This window comes from Harmonia axyridis, chromosome 1 (genome assembly GCF_914767665.1).
Source record: "Harmonia axyridis chromosome 1, icHarAxyr1.1, whole genome shotgun sequence".
NCBI lineage: Eukaryota > Metazoa > Arthropoda > Insecta > Coleoptera > Coccinellidae > Harmonia > Harmonia axyridis.
In genome coordinates, this window is record NC_059501.1 from 86,563,215 (window position 1) to 86,591,014 (window position 27,800).

The following is a 27,800-nucleotide window of genomic DNA, read 5'->3' on the forward strand; positions in this document are numbered from 1 at the left end:
TGAATAGACATTTTTCTTCTATTCTGTGGCCTCACTTTGACATTTCAATAAACACGATTTTCTATTAGACTTTCGTTTACCATCCATAAAGAAGTGGTAGATAATTGTTTAGATTTAGACGATAATTTCAATTGTTGTTCAATATTTGCTAATATATTAGGGGGCAAATCTATATAACTTTAAGACCTGTTCATTGTGAAGTTATAAATATAATTTACCGGTATGTATAGGTCCAAAAATGCATTGTTTTCAGTCATTGCATTAAAATAATGTACCCAATATGTTTTAAGATTCTATAATGAAGGACGTTATAGATGTGATGGAATTGCAGAGAGGAAAGGAAAGAAAAGCTCCAGTTATAGACTACCGTAATTTAGATTTCGATAGAGGTTTTACTCCAGCAAGATTCATATTCGAATGTGGTATAAAATTACATGCACAACCTTTAACACTTGCTACAGCAGCTGTATTAATGCATAGGTTCTTCAAGTCAGTCGACCACACGAATTATGATTGTTTTGTAAGTATATATGCCCATTATTTGTTTGTTTCAATATTTATCATTACTTGAGATTAACAATGCTTTAAATATTATTATTCAGTTGATTGCAGCATCATCTCTATACTTAGCTGGGAAGGTAAAAGACGACCCACTTAAAATCAGAGATATAATAAATGTAGCTCATAACACACTGCATAGAGGAAGTACTCCATTAGAAATTGGGGAAGAATATTGGAGCATGAGGGATGGCATTGTTCAGACAGAGTTGTTGTTGATGAGAGTTCTAAAATTTGAAGTTTCAATAGTTCACCCACATAAATACATGTTACACTACCTCAAATCGTTAGAAAGTTGGGTTGGAAAAGAAGCCTGGAACTCATCACCTTTGGCGAGAACTTCAGCGGCTTTCTTACAAGATTTCCATCATGATCCCAGTATTTTGGAGTACGAACCACAACACATTGCCATCGCTTGTATTTCCTTAGCTTTGCAAGTACTTGGCATAAGACTACCACTGATTGAAGAAAATGACGAGACATGGTTTACCATATTCTGCAAGGACTTGCAGAAGGATAAAAATTGGGAAATCATGGAAAAAATAATGGAAACTTATAACAGAGAACCGGAATCGGCTTGAGTTGAAGTAAAAAGTTTTGTTTATGTGATTTTATTTTATGAACATTTGTACATGAATTCATATTGAAAATATATGCAGTATTTCCTTTGGTACATTTTCTTTATTTTATTGGTGTTTTAACTACACTTTCTTGGAAATAATGAATGAATCATCTACAAGCCCATAATAAATTTTTGAGTGTATAATCACAGACTTTTTTTATTTATACAAAAATAGTAATTTAAAATTCTTCCTTTTTGGGTTCAAGATAAATTGGTTCATCTAAATACTTGGAATTTACATAACCGCTTAACCAAGTGAGGTTTGTAAACATCAGCACCACTGCCCGATTCCAGTTTTTATCCCTATTATAAGCAAACCTAAAAAAGACAATATTTTTAATTTTAACAATGATTGGAATAGCTTATCTACACCAATTCTGTAGATTGCCAAATTAAATTATTACAGATCTCGAAGATAAAATCGAAAAATACATCATACAGGATTTCAACTTTTACTTTCATAACCCAGAAACTAACAGAATCTTCAATAATTTTTGAATTATGTTGGAGTTTTTCGGGAATTTTGAGATTTTAAATGTTTTATATTATCGCGTATTCGACTGGCTGCACCAGTTCGAATTAATTCGAGCTAATTATGTAATTTAGCTCTACAAAAATTCGAATTAATTTGCACTGGTGCAGCCAGTCGAATACGCTATTAGATTTCTACTGTTAGCGAGGATTAACAATTTTTGAATCAAATTTCATACCCTTTGAGTATTAGAGAAACCATTTTTTTTTAATTCTTCAAGGGGTGTTAAATTTATTTTATTCAGTTTCAAAAACAATTTACGAAGCTCTGGAAGGGGTACATAATTTCACTAAAAAAATAGGATGACGATTCATAAACATACATATCGTCGGCTAAGAGTGTAAATCTGCTAAGTCCATTTTGAACAATTTCACAGGAGACCAAAAAAACCGTACAGTACAGTGTTATAATAATAATAAGAGAGTTTATTCATGAAAATACATTCAATAAACTCTATTGAATGTATTTTCATGAATAAACTCTCTTATTATTATTATCAAAACACTGTACTGTACGGTTTTTTGGTCTCCTGTGAAATTGTTCAAAATGGACTTAGCAGATTTACACTCTTAGCCGACGATATGTAAATGTTATTGATCAAAATAAAAATATTGGTAATACTTCAATATTTATTTACGTCAAATTGGATTGATGACTGCATGCAACGTATAGGGGGCGTAGCTCAGATGGTAGAGCGCTCGCTTAGCATGCGAGAGGTACCGGGATCGATGCCCGGCGCCTCCAATGATTTTTTCCAATAGAAAACTCTAACTTTGCACTCACTCTACTTAAACCAACACTTATCAAGTTTTATTTTTTTAGGATAAAACCGGTTCAGGAAATCATGGTGAATTATCAAAAAACGAAATGATCTGTATGTAATAAATAATTTACAGAAAATATAATAATTTCATATTGATAATACAATATTAGTCCTATGTTACATTAAATTTAATTTGTAAGTATATACTGATGAAACATCTAATAACGATATACTTATTTATTATAACATTCCTCTCCTTCAGTACCAATTTGAGAAGTTACAAAGGCGAGACCCCATTTCAAGTTTGTGAGCATAAACTTCAGGGCTTTTGTCCATTGTTCTTCCGAATTGAGCTGAATCCTAGAACAATGGCAGTGTATCGTTAAGGACCTTCCCAGGAAGAGATTTGACAGAACACGCATAATTAGTTAAAAAAGCTTGCCGATACTTTCTCATAGAGTTTAAAAAACCACTTGTTAGATATGTGTAGTATTTTTAAACTCTATGGAAGGGAAAAGATCTTGTAATATAGTTCAGAATAGAGCAATAGCTAGAATGTCCGTTAAGTAAAGCGAAGCCATTCCACACGATCATTATAGAAATGAAAATTAGTTTGTCATGCGAAGAAGGGACGTCAAATATTATGTTTGTATTTTGTTTTAGTAGATACAACACTCAAACAATTACCCAGAACCGCTAATTTTAGAATTTATTATTACAGGTTTCACAAAATTTTGATTATTAGATTTTTCTCATTTAATAAAACACTTTTTTCCTAAATCATTTTTCCAAATTCGGCAGATTGGTAATGTTAAGAAAAAAAATCCTATAAACATGGGCTTTGTTTTCGAAATACAGGCTGTTTAAGTCCGATTTCTTTCAAGTTTTTTCTCATAGCACCTTCCTTTCACAAGATTTTCAACTTAAATTTGGCATAGATAATCCAATTTGAAGTTTTAATCATGTGACATGCTAATTTTGATTGCAAATTTACAAGGTAATATTTTTTTCGAACAGTGCCAGCTTTTTCCTCTAGAACTTTTTTGGTGGATCACTGGTATTTTAGAAAAACATAAAAAGGTCCAGTGATAAACTTTTTGGTTTCTTGTAGTTTTGTCGTTTCTGCTACAGATTTTGAGGAAAAAATTTCAAACAATTCTCTAGTAATCCTCGGGAAAACAAAAATTATTATAAAGATCCAGTTAGTCAACAGTGATGAATAAATTAATTATAAGTTTTGCTACTTATTTACCAATATGTGGCGAGGTTTCATCACAAAAAAGTAGGACTACAAGAAACACCCTGTAACAAAATCAAAGTGTTTGCCCATGATTATAGGACTTTTTTTTCTTAAAATTTTCCAATTATCATTTTTCTTTTAACCTTCAATTTAGGAACACCATGTATAATAAGCGCACAAAAATCATCTAAAATTGAAATAATTCGATCATTTTGTGAAACCTGCTCTAACCCTACTTTAATCTACAAATCCTCCAAGTAGAACTCAAATATTTTTATTTGAGTGTACAAATAGAAAAGCAAAAATTAACTTCGAAATTATAACATCTGTTTTCTATTATTATAACACAAAATAAAAAACTTCAACGATGGCAAACATAAAAATGTTGAAAATCATAAATTAAAGTACCCTACACCAACTTGAAAGAAACAGAAAGATATAGACTTACTTGATTGAGTAACAAATTCCATTATCCTCAATCTTTCCCTTGGTACTGTGTATTCGATAAGGGAAAACGAACGGTTTTCCCTGTTTGGCTAGTTCGTCTTGAAATTGTTGAACACAGTCCAAAAAGGCAACCATGGCACTGTCGAATTTCGTATCCCAAAGGTATCTCACTCCTCCATTCCCATAAAGCGGAAGCTCCTGCTGCTTACCGATCACCTTAAAAAGCAAAATGAAGAAATCACTGACGTGAAGTCAAGAGCTTTTGCTTGCTTGTTAAAATTCGTATTTTTTTTATGGTCTGAAGTCAAAACTTTCTAGTCTTTGACTTGCTCAAAACAGAACGAAGTGATACAAAAAGTCATTCATCACCTTTTTGGGAAAAATTCAATTTAAAAAACAAAATAGTATAGTATAGCTGAAGAAGCTACATAGCTGAATTTTTTGACAACTCGCTTTATCCAATGAACTTTTTTCCTAATAGCAATTCAGTTTAATTCACTTTAATCAAGCAAAAAATGATATTCATAAGACTAATTTTCTTATAGTCCATCAATTTCCTTTTTAGTATGCAATTTCTTTTACCTCAATTCGGGAATGATTCCCAAATGGCACCACCCTGTATCTGTCGAAGGTCAAATTGATCTTTCTGGCTAAGGCAGACAGCAACAAAGCTGCCTGTCCCCAAGCCGCGTTGATTTCTGACCAAGCTACTGGTACCAGAGGCAGTCTGCCCAAACAGAAATTGTTTATGGTACCAAAGTGACCCTTATGCCATATATGGAATGTGGAGTTGAACACATTTGTATTTTTCAACTTCTCAAGATGGGTTGATGTGAAATTCATTGAGTTCTGGAGACTGTGAGCAAAATAGATTAAAAAAATAATGGATAACAATTTTTAAATATCGAACCTTCTAGCGTCATCTTCAATTCTCATCAAATCCCTTGAATGTTTGGCATGTTCTTTATAGTATTTTTTCTCATTCTTTTCTAGTTGATCTGCAAATTCTTTCTGCTCAGCTATAGCTTTCTTTAATTCTTGTTCTTCCTTATTTATGGATTCAAGCTCTTCTAAAAATCTAGCTTCTTGAGCTTTTAACTCAGCCAACTCCTTTTCCAAGTCTCCTAATTTTAATTCTTTCTTATCATTCTCCAGCCTGAATATGATTAAAATAATTTTCAAGAAAATCAAAACAAGTGAAACTCTAACTGATGTACTTGTATTTTCTGTTTTTCATCTTCAGCCTCATATTTGAAAAAAACTTTTTCATAAATCATGAAATGAGGGGGCAGACTTACCTTTTCAAGTATTCCTCATAATCCTTCAAATCTGTTTGTTTCATTTCAATCTCTTGTTCCATTATTTCCATCATATAATCAGCGCATTCCTCGCAAAGTGGATGGTCAATGTTTGAGTTTCCGGATATTGCGTCAAATAGGTGGGTATAAATCTAAAACAATCAAATAGAAATGAAATCGCATGTTGAAATTTTCAAATTGTACCCTTGCTTTGTGACTGGGGAGAGAAGTATCATCCTCTTCATCTGATATTAATAGAAAACCATTTACACCATTACCAGATTCTGACAATCTGAAGGGATGAACATAATTATCAAAACTAGTCATTTGTGATTCCAAATCAACATCTGTATTACTATGTAAAGGTACTGAAAAAATTTGCTATGAATTCAATGATAAGCTCAAACATAAAGGAACTTACAATTTAATTCTGCTTTTTCATGTTCGCTAATATTACTAAATGAATCATCTAAGGCTAAGGGTTGGGAGCATCTTTGGCACGTGAAACAAACACGTTCCTCTGTCATATTTGCAATTTATTTAGGGAGATAATCAAGAGAAAATTCTTTAGGAAAATGGAGAGACTTTTAGAAGAGGGCTTGTTTTCTGTTTATATTTTGATACCATCGAATACGAATACTTTTGACACATCATAGACATAGGTCATGGTTTTTATCCTTTTTTGTTACAGACGAACAGATGGATGATTTTGGTGAAAATTTATTCAATATTGATCAATAAGGAGATACGAATGATGAATATATTTCATTAAAGTCAATGTCTTATGGAAAAAGTTAGGCTGTAGAACTCTTGATTGCTTTTATTATTTATCTTTCTATGCCTATATGTCAAAAAGTTAGGTTGAAGTTGATGCGATTTTATGTAACAGATATATTAATAAACATTTTGATATTGGGGAAAAATGGCCCACAAACTAGAAAAAGAGCCCCCTAAAAAGTATGATTACTTTGCCAAACCAGATGGAGAAGATATCCCTCAAAAATTATGGTACACCTTGCAGCCAGCAGTAGCAGCTGCATTGTCCCTTTCAACTATCGATGTAATGTTAATGAGCAAACCGAAGGGTTACGTTAATATTCTCATGAGATACGCTTATGTTAGTTTCCCTGTGATAGGATGTACTGCCGCCTTTGTACTGACCTCTAATTTTGTGGGTGCTCTTAGGAAGGAATCAGATCGAGTGAATTGGGCTGTAGGAGGAGCTGCTGCAGGTGGAGTGGTTGGCATATGGAGCAGGAAACCTTCTACTGGCTGTTTGTGTGCCATTGCCTTTGGTTTCCTTGGAGCTCTGAGGAAATTTGCAGCAGATAACAATATTGTAATTAATCCGACGGACTCAAGAGCACACTTTAGTTTAAGGTCGGGAGGCTATGATTATACTCTTGCTAAAGAAATTCCTGGAAAATACACTACAGGACCTTCAAAATAGAAATTTTTTGTAAATAAGTTCAATATACCTTTGTTGCATAAGTAGTGATTTGTGAAATGATGGAAGTAAAAGAAAGAGATTAACAGTTTATTTTTTCCATTATTCAGTTCTATGTGAAGTTATTTTTTTGAAAATAGGCAAAATGCAAATCTAACCTTTCCTTTTATGGTAGAAACTTTCATCAGAAAAATAATAAATGAACATAAAACTTTAGATATTAAATGGAAATGGGTTGGGTTATTGAAATATAAAAAAATGTTTTTTTCTATTTAGTTTATTAGTATTACATAAATTATTATGAATTATGTCCTAGCATAAAGATGCCTTTCGGTTCAAAATTTATAATCAGAAATATTTCATGTTCTTACATAAAGAATAAATATCGTAACTTGCAGTCATATTGAATATTGCAGTGTAATCTAGAGGATTTTCCCATTAACTTGATAGTTGAACTTCAGCTAAATTTTTTGGGGAATTATTCAATTTAAAATGGCAACTAATTAGAATTAACTTCTAAATTTTCCTCGTCGTCAGAATACTCTTCAATGATTTCTTCTATAATTTCTTCTTCTTCCTCACTGTCTTCATCCTAAAAGAGTAAATGATATTTTCAAGAAAAAAATTGAGTAAACAAAACCGAAATTTTGGTTTCTAAATAAAGACCGAAATTTTGGTTTCTAAATAAAGACCCACTTTCTCAAACTGGAATTTAGAAATGAGTAAAAGAATAGCAGAACAAATGTTCATGCAGAATTTTGTGAAGATCGTTCCTTTGAAACAATAAAAAAAAAATTTTAGTGAGAAAATAAAGTTCATTGATAAAGTGGATTATGCAAAAATTTAGCTATGTATGTTCTTATATAGGAAAAATAATCAAGTTTTTCTGACCTGATAACCCTTGAACAACCACAGAATATCTTTCGGAAAACGGTAATTATATATACAGGGTGTCCCAAACTCGATGGCCTATTAGACGTTTCTGGAAAACTAATCATAATTTTGAGCTGAAAATTTGCATATTGGGGTTTGAGACAATGATCTTTCTCCCTAAAATATTTTCAGATCTCTACAACTTCCGGTTATACCGGAAACAGACTACTACTTCCTTATTTCAAATGGCACACCCAGTATATTATTGCATCATTAGATAGCTTTATTTATGGCAATTTCGGCAATAGGCCATGAAAACATCAAATTATATCTTCTTTCTGTGTTTTACGGAAGTAACAGACAGTTATTCCCACAGTTATAAATAGCGGTTTTTCCTCATTTGAAGTTCTTCCCCGATAACTCTTGAAGTATTCATTTTAGGTATAAGGTTTGCTGAAGTAACCCCCACTATTTTTGTACGTAGAATCGACTGAAATAATAAAAAATATAGTTTCTAATTTGAAAATCTTGAGTTTTGATGAATTTGAGTTGTCCAAGTTCATGATCCCCTTATAAACACCCTGTACATTTTTGGCCCAAACCGCAAACAGTCTTATAATACTACGTATTTGCGGAATTGAAAAAGAAAACAATTTTTTCAAAAAAAGCTTTTTCTGCTGAAATATTCAAAAAAATGTGAGTCCTCATCGCCACCATTTTTTTCATAAGAATCCCAATAACTCATGAACCGTTGAATTTTTACCCAAAGTATGGCATATTGCCGAAATTGCCATCAAAAAAGCTACCTAATGATGCAATAATATACTGGGTGTGCCATTTGAAATGAGGAAGTAGTAGTCTGTTCCGGTATAACCGGAAGTTGTAGAGATCTGAAAATATTTTAGGGAGAAAGATCATTGTCTCAAACCCCAATATGCAAATTTTCATTTCAAAATTATGATTAGTTTTCCATAAACGTCTAATAGGCCATCCCGGTGAATCACTCTGTATATTATATTCTATTATAAATGTTGAGAAGACTGAATTGAGTATATTAAAGCAAAAATGTACATACAAAATTTGAAGAAACAGATAAACGTTCCTGATTTTATGTCAGTGCTTCTCTCATCTTTTTAAAAAAAAAAAAAGAAAAATTACGGTTAAGTTTTGAGATCAATCATAGAACTGTTATTACCTCCACAGCACCGTTCTGTGTGATGGCTGTTCCATTCACCAATCCAACCTCAACATTTCGATTTTCTACGTCTCTTAATTGCATTCTCCCCAAGGGTTCCCTAGTAGCTTCGTTGTCTTCAATTTCTTCCTCCTCTTCCGATACTTCTATTTCTTCCTCTTCATACTCAACATCCGATTCTTCCTCAGACTCGTCTTTGTCTTCTTCCTTATTTTCGATTTCTATATCTCTTGTGTTAACGTTTATAACGGAGCCTTGGTTAGAACCAGACAAAACGGTACTTCCACTATCTTCGCTCGATGACTTAGCGCTCGAATTCAATTTGGGAGGATATGGCACTCCTTGGTTTTCTGAAGTTGAATGTTGACTTTCTATTAGTTCCGAAGGTTTCGATTCCAGTGGAATAGAAGTTTCTTTTTCTATGAATTCAGCAACAGCTTTAACTTCCGTCGATTGGGTCTTATTCTTAATATTATCGGCATCATTCAATTCTAATTTTGGTCCATCCTCGTTTTGAATAGTTTCTGTAGTCACATAATCTTTTTTTGGTAAATCAAGTAAGGCATCTTCTTTCGTTTTTTCTTCATGCACATTATTCGTTGTTTCGGCAACTTTTTCTGTATCTTTTTTTGGTACATTTTCAATTTTAATATCCTTTTCATTGTTATCTATACTCTCGATAGCTTCTTGAATAATGTGGTTGATCTCTTCCTTTATTATTGGTTTATTGTCGTGAACAGTCTCTTGAGTATCGTTTCTCTCAACTTTCAAGATATCACCAATTTCAAGTTCTTCTGTAAATTATAGTATTTCATTGATTTTTTACGATTTTAGTATTTCTAGAATAAATGAAGACATTGTTATCAAGAGTTGTGTTTTTTCAACTTTAAACCGTGTGTTGATGTTATAAATTTAATTGTGAAGAATGAAGTACAAATAAGAAGTGAAAAGCTTGATGAAACAAATACTACAGAAGTTCAAATCAAAGATGCGGTGGATACATTGTGATGTTTGCTTGAATGGAATGATTAAATAATTCATTCGATTATTTATGTTTTATTAGATACATTCACAATATGGGACAAACTTAACTATATCAAATTATCAAACATGGAATATTTGTGAAGAAAAACTGCGCTCACTTTGTTCTATAACACAGCCATAATTTGGATAACACTCCTTATTTGGGGTTTCTTCCATCAAATAACATACAAACATACCTTTTCTAAGTTCGCTTGGACAAAACATAATTCAATTAAAAAAAAAATTAAAAGTAACATATATTTTATTCACAGCTTCAACTTACAGTTTTCAACGTTTAAATAAATCTCTCATTTATTCTAGAAACAAATAATGGGGAATACAGATAATGGAATACAATAGTGGATTTAATGTATATAACTAACATTGCTATTAGATATACCATAGTGAATTTAGATTTTCTACTGGTAAGGTATACAATAAGTTCTTGTATTTAATGCCTTCCCCGGTATTTAATACTTACCATTCTCGAGAGAAATCACTGAAAGTGTCATTTTACCAGCTAATACAACAGCTGAATCATCGTCTGAGCTGGTTTTTTCTGTTTCGGTAGCCGAATCTGATACTAGAATTTGTGATTGAGCTGGAAGAGTTCTATCCAGGTAGATTTCCTGAAAAGTTTGAGTATTGACCATCAAATACCTCTAAAGATAGACAGTGCTCAAGTAAATATAATAATTACATATCTTAATAATTAAGATATATCAATTATTTATATATACTAAAATCAATAGTACAAAAAAGTGCCAAACGAATCACAAAATTAACTGAATGATAATTGGGTATAAAAAGTACTAGGGTACATTGAAGGGGACAAATATAGGCAGTACCCAAACAAACTAAACTTTGGTACTTAGAGTATTCAATAAAGAATATTAGCATTTTCATTTTGGGAAAAGTACCTGTACTAAAATATATTTATAGAAAGAACAGTAGAAAAAAGTATTAAATGACACACAAAATTAACTGATTTTAGTATATAGTACTTGGAGACATTAAAAGGGACAAATATAGGCAATACCCAAATTATACTTATATATATTACAATTTTCATTTGGGGAAAAGCAACTATACTAAATATATTTATAAAAAGTACAAACAACAGTTTTAAGAAGTGTCAAATGACTGACAAAATCCACTGAATTGTAACTGAGTATAAAAAGTACTTGAGGAGTTTCAATGAAACGAAAATAGGTAATAACCGAGTAAATTATTAAATTATTAGAATAACCAATAAAGTATCTTAGAAATTTCATTTGGGGGAAAGTACCTGTACCAAAATTTATATATAGATAGACCAGTAGAAAAAAGTATCAAAAGTACTTGGGGACATTCCAGGGGACCAAGATAGGTAATACCCCAAGTACTCAGGTTACTTGCCAAAGGATACTAGTGAGTATTTTTATTTCAGCAAAGCTTGTTCATACTTGAAACATTTATTTGTACTCAGCCATGAGTACTATTCAAATATTCCTAATATGAAGTACTTTGCCAATCTCTCGTTTATGTAGCAGAACATTCACTTTTAAGAACACCCTCATATTAAATCTAATGGTGGGCTAGAATGTTACATACCTTAGGAGGATCAATATGGGGGCTAACTGGTAGTGGAGATGAAGGGAGGACCGAAGAATTAGCCGATTGCCATTTTTTACCACCTTCACAGCTCTCTGAGGTCTCCATACCCATAATTTTGACAGAAGGCTTCTCTTCCTTCTTCACATTTCCATTCGACAGATTGGTGCTGCTCAGGCATTCATCCTACACACAGGATGACACAAATGAGTTTAGTGTAGTAAAAAAAAAAGTTGCCTGAACCTTGATGCAAAAATATTTGTTGATGCTTTTTTTTAAATTTACATTGCACTCGAGTAAAGAAACATAACATCCTTCTTCCTTTCTAATTTCAACATCAAGGCTCGTCAACGCTACGTCCCAACATGCTCTAAACGGTTCGCAACAAGGAATAAAATGAACAGTTCTAAACAATGTAACCAAGCCTACAAAATAGACATAGACATCAACAACAACAACAAAAAAAAAAAACTCAAACGCCTCTGATAACAAATCACCAGATCTGTCCAAATTTGCTTTCTACAGCAAAAGCGTGAACGTGAGGTAAGTATAGGCAAACTGTCATTCGGGGTTAGGGCTACACCATAACAGGTAACGACAGGTTGTTACCTGTGCAACCTCGCTAGACCTCCGCCTGGCCTCTAATTCTTGGTCGACCTCTTCCAACAGAGCCGACATGGCGTTTACAACTACGGAGAGAGAATTTAACTGCTTGAATGCTTCATAAAAAAAAATTATCGAGGGGGGGGTATTGTTGTTTTGGTTTAATATGTGTAGTTAGATTCTCGATGAGATTAATACTTGCGGAAAATGATATTAGCTGATGTTTTATGAATAATTTTCGGTTTTCTATCAGAGATCTGTGATCAGTTTTCTGCTGCTGGTGCGTATGTCCGATATGGATAATTCTCGGTATGTTGCATAGATGGCGCTTGACAGTTATTTTGGATATAGTGACTTAATTAAGTGGCGACAATTCGTTCAAAATGAGCCTAAAAATGGCGGATGGGGGCATAGAACTATGGAACTTAGGAATATAATTCACTGAACTGAACTGAAACACGTCAAAATCAAAATTATTGGGCCTGATATTATTTGATTGTATATAGAACGAATTTATTTAACTGAAGAATACTACAGTGACCAAATAAAATGGCCTTACATTTTAAATAAATCCCAAAAATCAGGTAAATGGAGAATGTAAACAAAAAGCCGCCATATTTAGGCTCAGCCAATCAAAATCGAGACCACGCTTGTCGCCACTGTTAATAAAGTCACAATAGTTTTTTAAATATTGCACGTTTATTAATACAACCTTCATTGCTCCCAGTATGGTAATTTTGTTAGTGAATTGTACTTGATAAATTGAAAGGTTTTGGATTATAACATTCTTCTCTCAATAAGTCCTTGGTCCAACCATTAAAAACATATATTTTCTTTAAAAAATCGACTTTATTCGACAACATGACCACCTTCAAAAGTGACACACTGTACTCCAACGTTCATCTAACTTTTCAATACATTTTCTGTAGAAATATTCGTTTTTATTTCAGAAATAGGCTTCAACCTCGGCAATCACTTCTTCACCTTTCAACCGTTGTTTCGATTGAGCAGTTATCAAACTATTGCTTTGCTTGAACAGCATCTTTTTCATGTTTCAACAATACATGAAACTTATTTTCATTCATTTTTCGAACAACAACAAACTTAGCAACAGCAATACTTAACACTTCAGTAACTAGACTTTATCCAAAAATTCGACACGCATCTTTTGAGGATTGGTACTAACGTAAAAAAAAAGGTTGCACTGGTCCAGGACTTAGTCGAGTAACGTGTTACAATCCTTTTATATGTAACATATTGGAAATCGTTGTATAAGAATTAATAGATTAAATAAAATTGGCAAGCAGTAACCAAAGATAATGAGTCAAGTTTTTTTGTATCAAAAAAATAGGTTACAATTGTATATCCAGTTCATCTTCAGATGACACATTTCGGTTGAATATTTCTCAATATTATATCAAAATTAGTGAGCAGATCAGACTATATCTTTCGAAACATTAGCACCCTATTGATGTGTTTATAAATTTCGCAGATTGGTACGATTGTTGCCAACAGATGACATAATTCACGTCATTCATTTTCTTAGGTTAGGAATTGCATCGTTTAGGCGTTTAGGGTATGTTGAAAAGGTACAAGCTTCAACAACGTTTAGGAATTGTTAACTTGTTTAAAAAAAATCAGTGCGCAATGCACTGAAATTTAAGAAGAATTTTGAAAATAAATTTTCTTTACACAAAAGTACTGGTATCAAGTACTGATCCATACTTGGCACCAATTGTAAATTAATCTGAATTACGACGAATACATGAATTCTTTTTAAATTTCTCTCAATATTCACAAATCAGCACTGATTTTGATGAGACAATTTAACAATTTCCTAACGTTGTTGAAGCGTATATTTTTCCACGAATAAATGGCATAACCTACTGAGCATTAATGACATAAGAAATGTCAAAAAAATAACACACAGTGTTGACATTATATAACCATTTGAAATCGCACAGCACAAGCAGTCGTACCAACCCAACAAAAAAAATACACATCGATATTCATACAGCAAGTGCTTCAAAAAAATATCAAGTCGTTTTCCTTTGTATCTCCGAAAGTTCGACCCCCAAACATCGCCGAAAAATAAAAACAACACGTATCGACTTACACAATCTTACCTCTCAGGAAGAACAAGAAGAAGAAGCGGGAGGATCAACGAAACAAAACGAAAAAACCAAAAACGTCGTCCGGGACTGGAAGGTGGCTACTAAAAAAAAAATGAAAAGGAAGAAAAAGAAGCGCAAGCCAAGCTGCTAGTGCGGGCAGGAGGGAAACGCAACCCTGTCTGTGGTCGCACCTGCAACTTAAGGGGCACCCTGGCCATTTGGGCCACCACCCTTTCCATGGCCAGCTCGGTTTCCTGGAGCCGTCGACGCAGCTGATCCAGTTCCACGTCCCCTGCGGAACAAACAACAAAAAAACTGCAGTGTTCGCGCCAAATCCGCCTCAAAACATTTTTTTTTTGTTCGAGGACCTCAGTTTATCCCTCCTGTGCAACACTAGACAGTGACCAGGGTTGACGATCTACTGGATTTCTTGGAAATCAAGGTCGGACGATTCTCAAATGCGCATCAACGCTGGTGGTGTAAACTCGATTCATTTTAGCAGTGCCATGACGTCATAAAACGTGTTCTAGCCGCGTTGCCGGACTGTGGATATTTTCCTACTTTTGTCGTAAATCAACATAAACAATAGCGAATTTCGCTCAATTTAGGTTAATACTTCAATTGCAAATTTGAACTTAATATCATTAGGGGTTACAGTTATGTTTTTTTCAAATCACCTGCAGGTCTTCTAAAATGGTTAAATCGCTTCGTTACGGCTGCACAAAGTGACAACAGTGTCTCGTAGCTTGTAAAGGGTGTTTTTTTTTAGAGCAATAGAACTTTAAATTGCATTTAAACAACGATGGATTATTCGATTGACATGAATTTCATTTATCCACAAGATAATCTTGTGGCATTACATTTTAAATATGATTTCTGGCATATGACCGCCACGGCTGGCTCGGATGTAGTTCAATCTGGACGTCCAATTTTCGATGACTGTTTCCAACATTTGTGGCCGTATATCGGCAAAAACACGGAGAATATTGTCTTCCAAATGGTCAAGGGTTTGTGGCTTATCGGCATAGACCAATGACTTTACATAGCCCCACAGAAAGTAGTCTAGCGGTGTTAAATCACAAGATCTTGGAGGCCAATTCACAGGTCCAAAACGTGAAATTAGACGGTCACCAAACGTGTCTTTCAATAAATCGATTGTGGCACGAGCTGTGTGACATGTTGCGCCGTCTTGTTGGAACCACAGCTCCTGGACATCATGGTTGTTCAATTCAGGAATGAAAAAGTCAGTAATCATGGCTCCATACCGATCACCATTGACTGTAACGTTCTGGCCATCATCGTTTTTGAAGAAGTACGGACCAATGATTCCACCAGCCCATAAAGCGCACCAAACAGTCAGTTTTTCAGGATGTAACGGTGTTTCGACATACACTTGAGGATTAGCTTCACTCCAAATGCGACAGTTTTGTTTGTTGACGTATCCATTCAACCAGAAGTGCGCTTCATCGCTAAACGAAATAAAATGGACGTAGTGCGCGATACGTATTCCGCACAGAACCATTATTTTCGAAATAAAATTGCACTATTTGCTAACGTTGTTCAGGCGTGAGTCTATTGATGATGAATTGCCAAACCAAACTGAGAATAAATCACTTGACAGCTGTTAAATCGGTCGCCATCTTGAACAGTAATGCCAACTTAAAGTTATATACCTTGAAAAAAAAAACACCCGTTAGTTGTGTTTCGAATATTACAATGTCCAATGACAGAATGACAGGCAGAAGCCTTTTTTTTAGAGCAGCAGAGGTTATTCGAGTTGAGGGATTTCTTCCTCAATTGCAATCTTCAGGTCGTCCAGAGTTCTTGAAGGACGTTTGAAAACCTCGGCTATGAGATAACCTTCGAATGAAAACTGCAGAGGATCAAATCTGGATAGCGCGAAGGCCACTGAAGCTGCTCGTGTGAAAGACAAGCTGTGTGTTTTGTAGTAGCTCTCTGGCATCAGAGTTTATGGTAATGATGACGTCAATCAATTGAGGAAGCTTCAATTATGCCTATAAACGAAATTGTAGGAGATAGCCGTGGCGCACTGGTGAATAGGTTATGTTTTTCCCATGAGAAATATGATTTTTTTTAATTTGATAATTTTTCCAATCATATTTAAACCTAATGTCACCTACGGTGTTCACAAGAAATACCAACCTAACAAATTCAAGTAACCCCGTTGAATTTCGAAATATCAATATAACGATCCTCTTTGCGATGTAGGAAACGTATATACATAAATATAAATTATACCAATAAAAATTGTCATGGAAAAGTACACATACGTAATTTTTATGGATCTTTTGATTCCATTTTTACTTCGCTTGTAATAAAAATGTGGCGTCCACGTCATTTGGAAGGATGATGTTCTATTTCTGCATTTAACTCGATCATTTTCAGATCATTGCAGAAAAATCGAGAATACTTTGGTGAGAGCCGACCTTGTCCATCTCAAAAAAATCCAGTAGATCGTATCTACATTAGTGTACTCTGAATGAAGAAGTGAAATTAGGATTTGCATGAATAAAAATGAAGGTTTTTTTTTCATTTTTAAGGAGAACGTCGATTTTGAGTGGTTTTATCTCCGTAATGTTTGCCAATAGAGATGTATTTGATGGAAACTATATTAGAATTCGGAAAATTTTCCTTTGTGAGCTGAATTCAGATATATGAACCAAATTTAAAACAGACATTTATTTTTTAAATTGATATTCAAGAAAAGTCTGATTTAATATTGATTCACCATAATAGTTTGCATAGTCATTGTGCAATGATATGAACAGGTTACCCCAAAGCATAAAGAACAATTCATAAAAGGAAAATAGGTAAAATCCTTGACAAAATTAATGAACCACATCCGGATATTTTTGGTGTTTTTCAGTTGGTATCAGAGTATATCTGTCCTCAATGTCAGTTTTCATCTATTTTGAGTATCAATTTGACAGGAAAGATTGACAACTGACAGATGCCAACGCAAAAACAAAAAATTAACAGTGTATAAAAATTAAACTATAATTTCCCGTGTTGCCATAACAACTCTGGGATAACCTATATCGGAAAAATGAAATGACAGATGATTGCATAGAGTGATTCAATACGGTGGTGGGTAACATGTTAATTGCCAACATCAAGAAGCTAAACTTACTTGTGTCTCTTTCTTTCCATCCTTAGAGAGCATGAACAAATAGAATTTAGAGATAAAAGGTACAAATTTATTCTTTTCTTTCATTAAATTTATTCTTCTTCAAAACAGAGACCAATCTCGATTTTTTTCTGTGTGTTTTTGTGAAGCATATATACGAAAGTGATTTGCATTCATCCAAAAATCTACATTGTGCACATAGAGTATTTCGGCTTACCTAGTTTACAGGAACCTGCATCTTTCGAACCTCTGGAACCATTTTCGGTCAAACCTTCTTTTCTATAACGGGCATCCAACTCCATCTTACTATAGATAGTATCGGTGTCTGGATGTTTCTTACATATAATCTGAAATTTGAGTATTGTTTCGATTACATCAGAAAATAATAATAAAGAGGAATTGCAGCAGAATATCATGGAACACCGAGCTTTCGTTGAGTCTATGGTTGGAGCACAGAGAGCGAAGAAGAAGAAGAAGATTTTGACATATAAGCATAGAATAAGAATTCGAATTTCACACAATTGTTTTATCTTAAGATATTCCGTTTATTTTTGAAAATAACGAACCAAAATGAAGAGTAGGTCGAAACTCACCTTCATCAAAGTGTAAGTGAAGAATATAACAATTCCAACGGTGTAAATCGGCATAATTATTCCCATGCTTCCACTTCCTTGTTGTTTGGAAGGGGGCACCATTTGACCAGGGCCCCCCATTGCTGGTCTCATGCCAGGTATTGGTCCAGGCTGGAAAATAAAAGATTGAATAAATACCATATATTTAATAAAGGGTGTTTTTTTAGAGCTATAGAACTTTAAATTGCAATAAAACAACGATGGATTATTCGATTGACATGAATTTTATTTATCCGCAAGAGAATCTTGTGGCATTACATTTTAAATATGATTTCTGCCATATGACCGCCACGGCTGGCTAGGATGTAGTCCAATCTGGACGTCCAATTTTCGATGACTTTTTCCAACATTTGTGGCCGTATATCGGCAATAACACGGCGAATGTTGTCTTCCAAATGGTCAAGGGTTTGTGGCTTATCCGCATAGACCAATGACTCTACATAGCCCCACAGAAAGTAGTCTAGCTGTGTTAAATCACAAGATCTTGAAGGCCAATTCACAGGTCCAAAACGTGAAATTAAAATAAATAAAACAAAAAAAAAAAAAGTTGGTAATCATGGCTCTATACCGATCACCATTGACTGTAACGTTCTGGCCATCATCGTTTTTGAAGAAGTACGGACCAATGATTCCACCAGCCCATAAAGCGCACCAAACAGTCAGTTTTTCTGGATGTAACGGTGTTTCGACATACACTTGAGGATTAGCTTCACTCCATATGCGGCAGTTTTGTTTGTTGACGTAGCCATTCAACCAGAAGTGCGCTTCATCGCTAACTAAAATAAAATTGCACTATTTGCAAGCGTTATTCAAGCGTGAGTCTATTCATGATCAACTGAGAATAAATCACTTGACAGCTGTTAAATCGGTCGCTATCTCGAACAGTAATGCCAACTTTAAGTTATATACCTCGAAAAAAACACCCGTTAGTAACATAGTGTTTCCCAACTACGTTAGATCATTTAAAAAAAAATTGAAGTTAGAAAAACCGTCATTTATAAAAAATCAGAAATTTAATCGAACCGATTTGGTTGAGTCATTGTATAAAATTTGGGTAAATCCGTTCCTGAACTTTGATCGATTCTAACCTTGATAATATAATGACGTAATTTCGTTTTGTACGGTCGCCAGAGATGTAAGATTCACTAGTTCACTAGAGAAACGATGTATTATCCGAAACTAACAACTCTAGCGACGTCCAAAGAATGAAATAGTTAACCTGAAAAAAAATGGGAAGTTGAGTTTAATATCCGAGATAAGAAATATTCCACAATTTATTATTTTACTTATCGCCCAAATGATTGTGTGAGACTAGTTTTTACCCAAAGCTACGGTAAGAAAAACGTTTTCAGTGCTGTCTTTTCTTTGAGTGAATTGTTTGTCAACAGGAATAGAAGAGGAATAAAGACATATACGAGGTGTGCCCATAAACTTTTTTTTTGTTTTAAAGATCGAATTAAAACGAGCATTTTCAATAAAATTCGATGCGAAAATATATATACTTTCTGAGAATTAGAAGAATAATATAAAAATTGAATGAAGAAAAATTACGTATTAACCTAATCTTTTTGGAAACTATACCTTAGTGCTAGAAGCATGAAATTTCATTAAAAAATCCGTTGCTATACCGCAATAATCCCCATAATTCGAAATGACCATCTGTAAATTATGTAGAATAAAAATCAAGATAACAAAATTTTGAAAAAATATGAAAACTATACAAAATTAAAACAATATGATTTAATCATTTAAATAGATTCGGAGTTATGAGATTTGAATAATATTAAGTCTACAGCTCAAACTGTTCCATTTTTTTAAATGTTTTAAAAAATACATAGAAGAAAATTATGAGTCCATATCTTTGAAGCATTTTCTGAAACGTCATGAAAGTTATTCTATCATTACTGGATATAATAAATGAATACGTCGTTATTTTTTCATTGATTTCATGTTTAAATATGAAAAATTTAAAATCGGTAAATAATGAATTCATTTATCAGTCAACGGACTTGAAGTAGAAATTCGAAAATAACTGATAACAAAGTGTATCACGCAGAACTAATGAGATAACTTTATCAAAGCCATCCAATCATTCACAAAAAAAAGAAACGTTGCGAATTTCAATTTGTTACAATTCCCATTATTGATTATTTCAAATCTTCCAATAAAAAAAAATAACAATGCTCGAAATATTTACTGTGAAAACCTCAAGAAATTAGAATTTGCCGTTTTATTTATGCCGATAAGAAATCAACATCAATCTATTCCAATTCATTTTATAAATAATACTCCAAATAAACTTTTTTCCCTAACTTTCGGTTTTATTAAAAACCACAATACGTTGGTAGTGTGTAAATAATAGTGTGGAGATTATTTAAAAACCTAAAACAACGAATTTCTTATTATTTCGATCTAAAAAACACTAAATATCAATTTACCTACTCCGCTCTTTGACGACTTCAAAAGAAAATAAATATATAACCAAATTTAAAACAGAGACCTTCCGAAAAAAGAATAAGATCTGTATGTTACTAAATATGAAAAAAATAAACTGAATAATTCGTACCATTATCACGTGATGAGAAACGAACTATATTGGGCGAATTTACGATGACGTCAGTTTGAGGGAAACACGTGGCCAATTGTATTCACGTTCAATGTAAGCTTCGAGTTTAGAAATTTTTCACAATAAAATATACTTAAACTCTGTGCTCAATTAACTTCAGTGAATAATTTGAAATATCTGTCAAATAGTCTATAGACACTGACATTAATGACAGATATCCACGGATACCAATATAATACTAATATAAACCTGTCCAAGCAATTATGAATGGGGCAAAGATTGAGCCATGAGAGATAACCTTGAAAAACAAATAATCATCCAATTTTTTTCATCCATTTATCTCTGCGTACTACTCGATGATTTTCCTCCCACAAATCATGACATTGCAACAATTAACGACAGATTAAACGTTTCTCCTTTCAGGTGCTGAGAGCACAATTGATGGGAGAGATAAGATAAGCGAAAAAATCTTACACGTCTATACATTCAACAGACTAATGTTTAGAGCCAGTTTTCGTTGACAGTTCTAATAACAACGGTCGCAGCAGAGAAAAAACACAAAAAAAATGGAGTTGTTAACGACAAAAAATAAACTACTGATGTCTCTGGTTATGGTTAGTATCTACTTTTTCATCTTTCTATCTTAATTAAAAGTGAATAACACTAATTATCTCGAACTTTATATTATCGGAGGCGTTTTGACTTGGTGACGAAGGCAGTCCATGTAGGCCTTGTTACTGTGTCCTTACGCCATTCGACTATTCAAAGATGCCAATAGTAGTCTATTTAAGAATTTCTAGAATTGACTAGGTCTCTTTCCCTTTTTATTTCATGAATAACAATTTATTCACTTCACTGCAGCTTCACCGTTTCAAATAACTGAAATTTGAAGTTAAAGTAGATGGTAACAACTCGTCGCTTTCAAATATCTTTTTGCAAAACATTTTTTGCTGGAATTCCCAGAATCTCCTTCGAGAGTGATAAGTTTACTTCAACGTTCCTCTCACTTTTCAATTTTTTTCTATAGAAAAGTTCGTCCCTACTTCAACCTCTTCAATTCCTTCATTGGAGCCAATTTTTTTTCCCTAGAGCACCTTGTAACTATTATTGTCGATGGAGCAGAGTCTGGACAACACTTATCAAGCTATTGCATTGCTTGCACAATATCTTCTCCCATCAAAGACAGTGTTTTATCAATACGCTCGTTTTTACCCATTTTTGAAACAACAACAAATGTAGCGTCACTTAACCTCCAATATCTCGATCCAGGCTTAACTAGATGTTCGGAAATGTTGTCGCGCATCTTTTGACAGTTGTTATTTTTAGGACAACCTCAGCTTCACCATGATGATAGTGATGTTTTTTCCATACATAAATGGACTGGGAGGCAGTCAGCTGTACCTGGGTTCTATAATGTCGGTGATGTCTCTGATTGGACTCCTGTGGAATCCCATGGTCGTAAGTAAAAAAAAAACTGTAGTTGGTGGTATAAAATTGCTACAAAGAAATGTTCCTCCTTAGGGAAGTTTGGGAGATACGTACGGCAGGAAAATCCTCCTGATACGGATGTCAGCTGTCAGTGCCTTCTCCTATTTCCTACTTTTGGTCAGCAACTCTCTTCCCTTGATTTTCATAGCCAGACTGATAGCAGGTGAGTCAGAGCAGAAGTAATCTAATGTGTAGCACTGCATGTTGACTAACTTGTCATGTCATAATCAACGTGTCATCTTGACAGCCAAAATAGTGCCCAATTTAAATCTTGCACACTACTCGATGGCAACAAAAATCATCATCATCTCTTTTTCAATGTCTACTCCCTTTACAGCTTTCGGAGGACCTCTGATGCCCATATTAGGCACAGCAGCCAGTGAATTCCTCAGCAAAGAAGAACAAACCTCCTACTTCGGAAAACTGCCCGCCATAATGTCCGTCGCTTTCATCGGAGGTTCCTTGGTCGGAGGTTTCATCAGCGAGCTACCGAACGGATTCGGTCTCTGTTTCCTGATGATGACCGCCTTCAGCCTGATGAACGTCGGTAAGCCAATTTCTGCCATTCTTTCGAAAGGGATCGTAGGTACAACGCATCGGTAGTTCAATCGACATAGTGGGTCAAATGCAACATTAGTTCAAACGACCATGCACGTCAAATGCAACAGTAGTTCAAATGTGCCGGTAGTTCAAATGAATCGATATATGGTAGTTCAAATGAACCAAGTGAGGCGGAAATGGTCGAATTATTTCTTGATCTGTTGAAAACGTCATAAAATCCATTCTTGTTCCTTGTGATAATCCGTTGGTTCCGCAGGTATCGCCTACACACTGCCCGACTCCACCAAGCCCAAGAAGAAGGAGGAGGAGTCCCTGCCGATGCTCAAGATCGCCGACAGGGAGGTGAGGAACATCGCGACCAAGCTGCGCAGCGTCAAATGGGCCGAATATTCGGACATCTTCTCCGTCAAGTTGAGCTTCGAGCTGGGCTGCGCCCTGTTCTTCCGTTCCATCGGCCCCACCTTCGTCGCGTACGGCGTGAAGCCCAGGTCCATGGGCTACGTGTTCACGCTGCTGAGCGCCTGCACCATCGTGGCCAACATCGTCGTCGAGAGGCTGAAGAAGACCGTCTACGCCGGCGACAGCCTCGGCAGCAAGAGACTGTTCCACGCAGCAGCCCTCTACGTCCTGACCGCGTTCGCGATGGGCTTCGCCGACAACCTGTACATCTTCTCGGCCGGTCTGCTGCCCATGGCGGTGGCCAACACGATAGCCGGCAGCACCTTCACCGAGGCGCTGATGGCCAAGGCTTCGGACGCGGACAGGGGCGGAGTCAACGGGGCCTTCGAGAGCATCACGTCCTTCTGCGGCCTGACCACGCCGCTGGCGGCCGGCTTTCTATCGGACCTGTACGGCAACGGGTTCGTCATCAAGATGTCCATCTTGCCGACGTCGCTCGGACTGTGGCTGACCTACAAGGCATTGTGAGATCGGAACCGTCTGTGATAAATAGGGAATCATTCGATTTTATACGCCGTTATCGCGCCCAACACCTTTCAGGACGAACGTTTATGTGAACTGGTAGTTCGAATGAATCGGTAGTTCATACGAACCAGTAGTTCAAATGGATCGGTAGTTCATACGAACCAGTAGTTCAAATGGGTCGGCAGTTCATACGAACCAGTAGTTCGATTGAATCGGTAGTTCGGGTGAACTGGTAGTTCAAATGATCTCCTAGTTCGAATGTTCACCACCGGCAGAAGATCTATAGCCACACGGCGAAAGTTTATGTATTGTTTAGTTCTAATTATATGTTATGTTTGTTGTTACAAAAGGATGTATTAGAATAAACAATAACACAATCCTGAAAAATGATCTTCCTTCTTGAGACCTGAATTTACAACTCTATGATACTAATGGCATATTCGACAAGCGAATGAAATCAATTCCCATGAGTTTTCCTTAATCTTTTCCTATTTTTATGTTTGGTGTCGAGGAAATCTGGTGTAGTCATGGCTGTTTTAGGAATTTCAAAATATTTTTTAGAGAGACCAGAAGACACTTCGTCAGATTCCTCCAGTCCGAAGCGAACAAGAATGTCGGGCCTATAATCGAACCCTGGTTCACGCCATCGCTAGCGAGAGCACCCAGATCGGTGCATTTCTATCACCAACGTATAAAGGGAAGGCGCAATTCGAGAGATACTTTATTGGTGTAACAATTCATCGATTATTCAGGTATCTCCGTTATTGCCAGAAGATTGAGGAAATTCGCTTTTTCATCTAAGAATAGACAGTCGCAGCCAGGAACAGGCAAAAGTTATTTCGGGATCGGTTCATAAAAGAGAGATAGCAATAGCGAAGATAATTATTTTCATGTAGATTAGCATCTTCTCCAGGACAAGTAAACATCGATAGAACGCAACACGTTACAAATCGACGATTTTATTGCGCTATAAAGGATCAAACGTTCTCTGCAGATATATGTAATCAGCTTCGAGCTTTAAATATCTGATTATTTTTGTAACATCCTGTTTGGAATTAAGGAAATATCGTTATTTTCGATCTTCTAATTCACACTGTAGATTCGAAGAATCTGAAGCCCCTAAGAAATTATTTATGTCCTCACTCGAATAATCAAATTGCATCAAAATCGAGCCAGTGTGAAATATTGAGGTGCAGGGAATTGCAGGTTTGCGCATGACAAAAAAGTTTAAATTTCACTTACAACCAAATCCGAATATTCACAGCAAATTTCATAAAAGTATGACCAATGACCAACGCACAACCTATGTCTGAAAAAGCTCAAATTCGTATTGGACCAAACAGAAAACCTATAGAAAATTTCATCAAAATCGGATAAGAATTGTAAAAGTTATGACTGTTACAAGGATTTACGGACACACAGACAGACATGTACAAGCACAAAACTTCTAACTTCGGTATACTATAAAGAATATATAATTTAAAGATGATGCCCCTACCGGTCTTTTTTTTATGTACTTCCCTTGGACACCATTGGTAAATTAGCAGGCGATATATAAATTCCAAACTGATCGACATTGAGGTAAGTTCAGACGACGCCCTTGTCCTAGTTTTAATATTGTAGCATAAAATATTTTTAGACAGGCAAATTCACATCTAAATTCCATGTTCATAGCTGCAATATTTATTTAAATTTTCGCTTATAATTCCAATATAACTATGTTGTCAATCTTTTGAGCGAGAATATTCGATTTAACATTTCCAGTTATGAGTTATTGAATTCAGATTGATGAATTTAATAATGTCCATATTTTCACGTAGAAATTAATGGCAATTAAAAATTTAAATCGTGTGTTTATATTAGCAAGAAGAATCACGAATTATTACAGTCTTCTATGGTTCTGTAATATATTTGAATTAACATTAATCTTAAAGTGGCAGTCACACATAGAAAATAATATCACTCAGAGAACACCGGAGCACTTACCCTTCCATCGATGACCTTGGGATGTGGATGTGAGGGTGTGGCCTGGGGAATGGCCCTGCCCCTTTCTCTGAAAGCCGGATGTACCATCTCAGACCTCACCAAGGGCGAACGTTCCTGACGAACATCTAAGAAAACGAAACCCGGTTCATAAAGATATTCGAAAATTGAGTGTTTAAAGTAATGCACAATTCATTAGTTGGTTGGGGAGATGTATCGTTTGAAATTTAAAGATTTCAGAGCAATTATATATTCAAAACGGATTGCAGTGTTTCATCCTGAAGCACTGATTGAGTCATAAAGAAAGGCTATAAAGTGGTCCCTGCCATACACACCTCCACATATCCGTAGAAGGAGCGTATTGACTTGATTTTAAAAAAAAATTTTCCTAATATCCACTTCTTTAATATGTAAATAATAATTGTTTTGCTACACAGTAGCTCCTTTAGATTTCTTACATTTTAAATAACTTAATGATGGAGAAATTTAATATATTCAGGGGTACCTAAATGTTAGCAACAAAAGACTGAGGCAATTATAGCAATAAATGATTTTTAGATAATATTTAATTTAACAGAATTGACTTCTTTACATCCATTTGGTCTTTGAACAATATTCCCATTTTATGATTGTTTATTTCTGAGGTTTCTTTTTATTTACTTCATGTTCACTTATTCAAAATGCCACAGATCTGAAGAAGCTACTGTGTAGCGAAGCAATTGTTATTTACATAATAAAATTGTGGAAATTGTGATAACTTGTATTTCAAGTAAAAAGCAAGTCAATCAAATGCTTAAAATTTAATGTTTAACCAATAAGAGCATTCTGGTCTTTGATACTACTTCATAACAAGTAACTCATTAAGCCCTTGGTATGAACTGGAGCAATATTTAAAATAACGAAATCAGAAAGTCTTTGATTTCAACCCAGATTGGGGGCTTTCAATTGTTTCAAAAACACAAAAAAGCAAAACCATAAGTTGACAAACTTCCTGTGATGTTAGTTGAAAACACTCAGCATTAGTCTTCAAACAGCACAAACGTTCTTACTGTCAGACATATTTCTGAGGGTGACAATATGAGGTACTCCCAGTCGCCAGGGTTGCACCCCGAAGTTGTACTTAAGGCAAAGGGAGCCATTGAGGGAGCGTATCTCATCCAGGATATGTTTGGTCGTGTGTCCCAAACGCACCTGTTCTTGCAGCACAACAGAAACATCAATTCCACAGGTCTTGAATACCTCCTCTTGGCAGATGTTTATTATTTGTCTACCTGTAAGAGGGGCCTCTCCAACCTGTTCTCTTATGATCTTTCCGCAAAGTTCAGACATTATTTTGATGGTGTCAACGTCCGTTTCAGATAGGACATAACAGCAACCTGATGGAGAAAACTAGGAGTTGAATACGGTCTCGTTTGCAATATTTTGAAACCTAGGATTTATACCCTTCAATTCTGATCAATGTCATTTGAATTGAAAACGTTTTATGGAAATTAGACTAGCGTAACATTCCATACCTGTTGTCTTGTCGATAGCACTGGGTTTGATCCGTTGGTTTGCAGAGCCAACAAGCATCGGATAGAATATTTTAGGCCATAAGACTGCGAAGCAAGCAACCACTATCACCATAATAATCATCGTTTTTTTAGGAGTGAATTCGTTCTCCATTTTCGCCGGATTCATATATGTTGCGCCAGTGCCACTCGATTGTCGATATCGCTCAGTCATTTTTAATATTTTTTAGTCGTAAAATTAACAAGACACGCCACACAACCTAACACTAACAAATACACACTCAAACTGAAATTACGTAGATATTGACGTTGGCGTTTAATTCGGTAAAATACAGAAATAGCAACGAACGGAATTAGATCAAGTTCGAGAAATGGGATATAACTTATGTCATAATACGGGGAGCAACACCCTTTGAGGGGTTGCAATTCGAGCTTCTAAACGGAGATCCTCCCTTTTTGTTTATTCATCTAAAATTGAAAATCTGATATTAAAACAATCAATTATTAAATCGCCGGTAATTGCAAAACTACTTGTCAAACTACCGAAAATTTGTCAATAAAAACAATCGATTGACATAGAATATAAATAATAAATAATCACAGATACAAAGAAAGATCACACTGTCATTTATGGTCCGCACTGATTGAGATGAGATATATACCGATGAGAGATTACCGA

General features: G+C 35.0%; 5 protein-coding genes and 1 non-coding gene across 15 annotated transcripts; 4 read left to right on the top strand and 2 right to left on the bottom strand.

Moving 5' to 3' along the window:
• Nucleotides 1-29: 29 nt before the first annotated feature.
• Nucleotides 30-1,231, top strand: LOC123675252 (cyclin-Q). 2 transcript variants are annotated; one of them, XM_045610607.1, is made up of 3 exons: nucleotides 30-220; nucleotides 315-520; nucleotides 603-1,231. In XM_045610607.1, the coding sequence occupies exons 2-3, from the start codon at nucleotides 320-322 to the stop codon at nucleotides 1,137-1,139; spliced, it is 738 nt and encodes a 245-aa protein (XP_045466563.1). In that variant the 5' UTR covers nucleotides 30-220; nucleotides 315-319; the 3' UTR covers nucleotides 1,140-1,231. The 2 variants fall into 2 exon arrangements, with proteins under 2 accessions (XP_045466563.1, XP_045466558.1); XM_045610602.1 differs by having other exon boundaries at nucleotides 31-220; nucleotides 291-520.
• A 93-nt stretch (nucleotides 1,232-1,324) lies between these two features.
• Nucleotides 1,325-6,096, bottom strand: LOC123675150 (beclin-1-like protein). Of its 3 annotated transcripts, none has more exons than XM_045610445.1 (7): nucleotides 5,882-6,096; nucleotides 5,671-5,828; nucleotides 5,461-5,612; nucleotides 5,073-5,318; nucleotides 4,745-5,018; nucleotides 4,164-4,378; nucleotides 1,325-1,498 (listed from the first exon to the last, which is right to left on the bottom strand). In XM_045610445.1, exons 1-7 carry the CDS (start codon nucleotides 5,985-5,987, stop codon nucleotides 1,360-1,362), a joined length of 1,290 nt encoding a protein of 429 aa, XP_045466401.1. In that variant the 5' UTR covers nucleotides 5,988-6,096; the 3' UTR covers nucleotides 1,325-1,359. The 3 variants fall into 3 exon arrangements, with proteins under 3 accessions (XP_045466401.1, XP_045466392.1, XP_045466409.1); XM_045610436.1 differs by having other exon boundaries at nucleotides 5,665-5,828; nucleotides 5,882-6,094; XM_045610453.1 differs by lacking the exon at nucleotides 1,325-1,498 and adding an exon at nucleotides 2,574-2,835 and having other exon boundaries at nucleotides 5,665-5,828; nucleotides 5,882-6,092.
• Trnaa-agc lies at nucleotides 2,384-2,456 on the top strand. The gene has a single exon. It is a non-coding gene; the product is annotated as a tRNA-Ala (tRNA).
• A 206-nt stretch (nucleotides 6,097-6,302) lies between the features above and the next one.
• On the top strand, nucleotides 6,303-6,998 carry LOC123675263. Its single transcript, XM_045610611.1, has one exon. The coding sequence runs from the start codon at nucleotides 6,383-6,385 to the stop codon at nucleotides 6,908-6,910; it is 528 nt and encodes a 175-aa protein (XP_045466567.1). The 5' UTR covers nucleotides 6,303-6,382; the 3' UTR covers nucleotides 6,911-6,998.
• A 168-nt stretch (nucleotides 6,999-7,166) lies between these two features.
• Nucleotides 7,167-27,649, bottom strand: LOC123675126 (resistance to inhibitors of cholinesterase protein 3). 5 transcript variants are annotated; one of them, XM_045610397.1, is made up of 11 exons: nucleotides 27,125-27,598; nucleotides 26,660-26,986; nucleotides 25,614-25,738; nucleotides 18,050-18,199; nucleotides 17,674-17,803; nucleotides 17,460-17,480; nucleotides 14,500-14,600; nucleotides 11,592-11,777; nucleotides 10,480-10,627; nucleotides 8,976-9,766; nucleotides 7,167-7,499 (listed from the first exon to the last, which is right to left on the bottom strand). In XM_045610397.1, the coding sequence occupies exons 1-11, from the start codon at nucleotides 27,333-27,335 to the stop codon at nucleotides 7,407-7,409; spliced, it is 2,283 nt and encodes a 760-aa protein (XP_045466353.1). In that variant the 5' UTR covers nucleotides 27,336-27,598; the 3' UTR covers nucleotides 7,167-7,406. The 5 variants fall into 5 exon arrangements, with proteins under 5 accessions (XP_045466353.1, XP_045466345.1, XP_045466371.1 ...); XM_045610389.1 differs by having other exon boundaries at nucleotides 8,976-9,769; XM_045610415.1 differs by lacking the exons at nucleotides 14,500-14,600; nucleotides 17,460-17,480 and adding an exon at nucleotides 12,201-12,280 and having other exon boundaries at nucleotides 8,976-9,769; nucleotides 27,125-27,649.
• On the top strand, nucleotides 19,201-24,014 carry LOC123675182 (major facilitator superfamily domain-containing protein 9-like). 3 transcript variants are annotated; one of them, XM_045610506.1, is made up of 7 exons: nucleotides 19,201-19,421; nucleotides 19,477-19,506; nucleotides 21,078-21,268; nucleotides 21,981-22,112; nucleotides 22,176-22,305; nucleotides 22,480-22,689; nucleotides 22,960-24,014. In XM_045610506.1, exons 3-7 carry the CDS (start codon nucleotides 21,221-21,223, stop codon nucleotides 23,628-23,630), a joined length of 1,191 nt encoding a protein of 396 aa, XP_045466462.1. In that variant the 5' UTR covers nucleotides 19,201-19,421; nucleotides 19,477-19,506; nucleotides 21,078-21,220; the 3' UTR covers nucleotides 23,631-24,014. The 3 variants fall into 3 exon arrangements, with proteins under 3 accessions (XP_045466462.1, XP_045466446.1, XP_045466454.1); XM_045610490.1 differs by having other exon boundaries at nucleotides 19,220-19,506; XM_045610498.1 differs by lacking the exon at nucleotides 19,477-19,506 and having other exon boundaries at nucleotides 19,222-19,421.
• Nucleotides 27,650-27,800: the final 151 nt, after the last annotated feature.

What these genes read in the sequence shown, in the direction of transcription:
- LOC123675252 (XM_045610602.1), top strand. Translation starts at nt 299, where the DNA reads ATGAAGGACGTTATAGATGTGATGGAATTGCAGAGAGGAAAGGAAAGA. An exon ending in ACACGAATTATGATTGTTTT is followed by an intron (nt 521 to 602) that starts GTAAGTATATAT and finishes ATTATTATTCAG; the next exon opens with TTGATTGCAGCATCATCTCT.
- LOC123675182 (XM_045610506.1), top strand. Translation starts at nt 21,221, where the DNA reads ATGGAGTTGTTAACGACAAAAAATAAACTACTGATGTCTCTGGTTATG. An exon ending in TCCTGTGGAATCCCATGGTC is followed by an intron (nt 22,113 to 22,175) that starts GTAAGTAAAAAA and finishes GTTCCTCCTTAG; the next exon opens with GGAAGTTTGGGAGATACGTA. An exon ending in CATAGCCAGACTGATAGCAG is followed by an intron (nt 22,306 to 22,479) that starts GTGAGTCAGAGC and finishes CTCCCTTTACAG; the next exon opens with CTTTCGGAGGACCTCTGATG.
- LOC123675126 (XM_045610389.1), bottom strand. Translation starts at nt 27,335, where the DNA reads ATGACTGAGCGATATCGACAATCGAGTGGCACTGGCGCAACATATATG. An exon ending in TCACTTACACTTTGATGAAG is followed by an intron (nt 17,804 to 18,049) that starts GTGAGTTTCGAC and finishes CTCAAATTTCAG; the next exon opens with ATTATATGTAAGAAACATCC. An exon ending in CACAGAACGGTGCTGTGGAG is followed by an intron (nt 7,500 to 8,975) that starts GTAATAACAGTT and finishes TTACTCTTTTAG; the next exon opens with GATGAAGACAGTGAGGAAGA.
- LOC123675263 (XM_045610611.1), top strand. Translation starts at nt 6,383, where the DNA reads ATGGCCCACAAACTAGAAAAAGAGCCCCCTAAAAAGTATGATTACTTT.
- LOC123675150 (XM_045610436.1), bottom strand. Translation starts at nt 5,987, where the DNA reads ATGACAGAGGAACGTGTTTGTTTCACGTGCCAAAGATGCTCCCAACCC. An exon ending in TCCCCAGTCACAAAGCAAGG is followed by an intron (nt 5,613 to 5,664) that starts GTACAATTTGAA and finishes TGATTGTTTTAG; the next exon opens with ATTTATACCCACCTATTTGA. An exon ending in ATTGAAGATGACGCTAGAAG is followed by an intron (nt 5,019 to 5,072) that starts GTTCGATATTTA and finishes TTTTGCTCACAG; the next exon opens with TCTCCAGAACTCAATGAATT.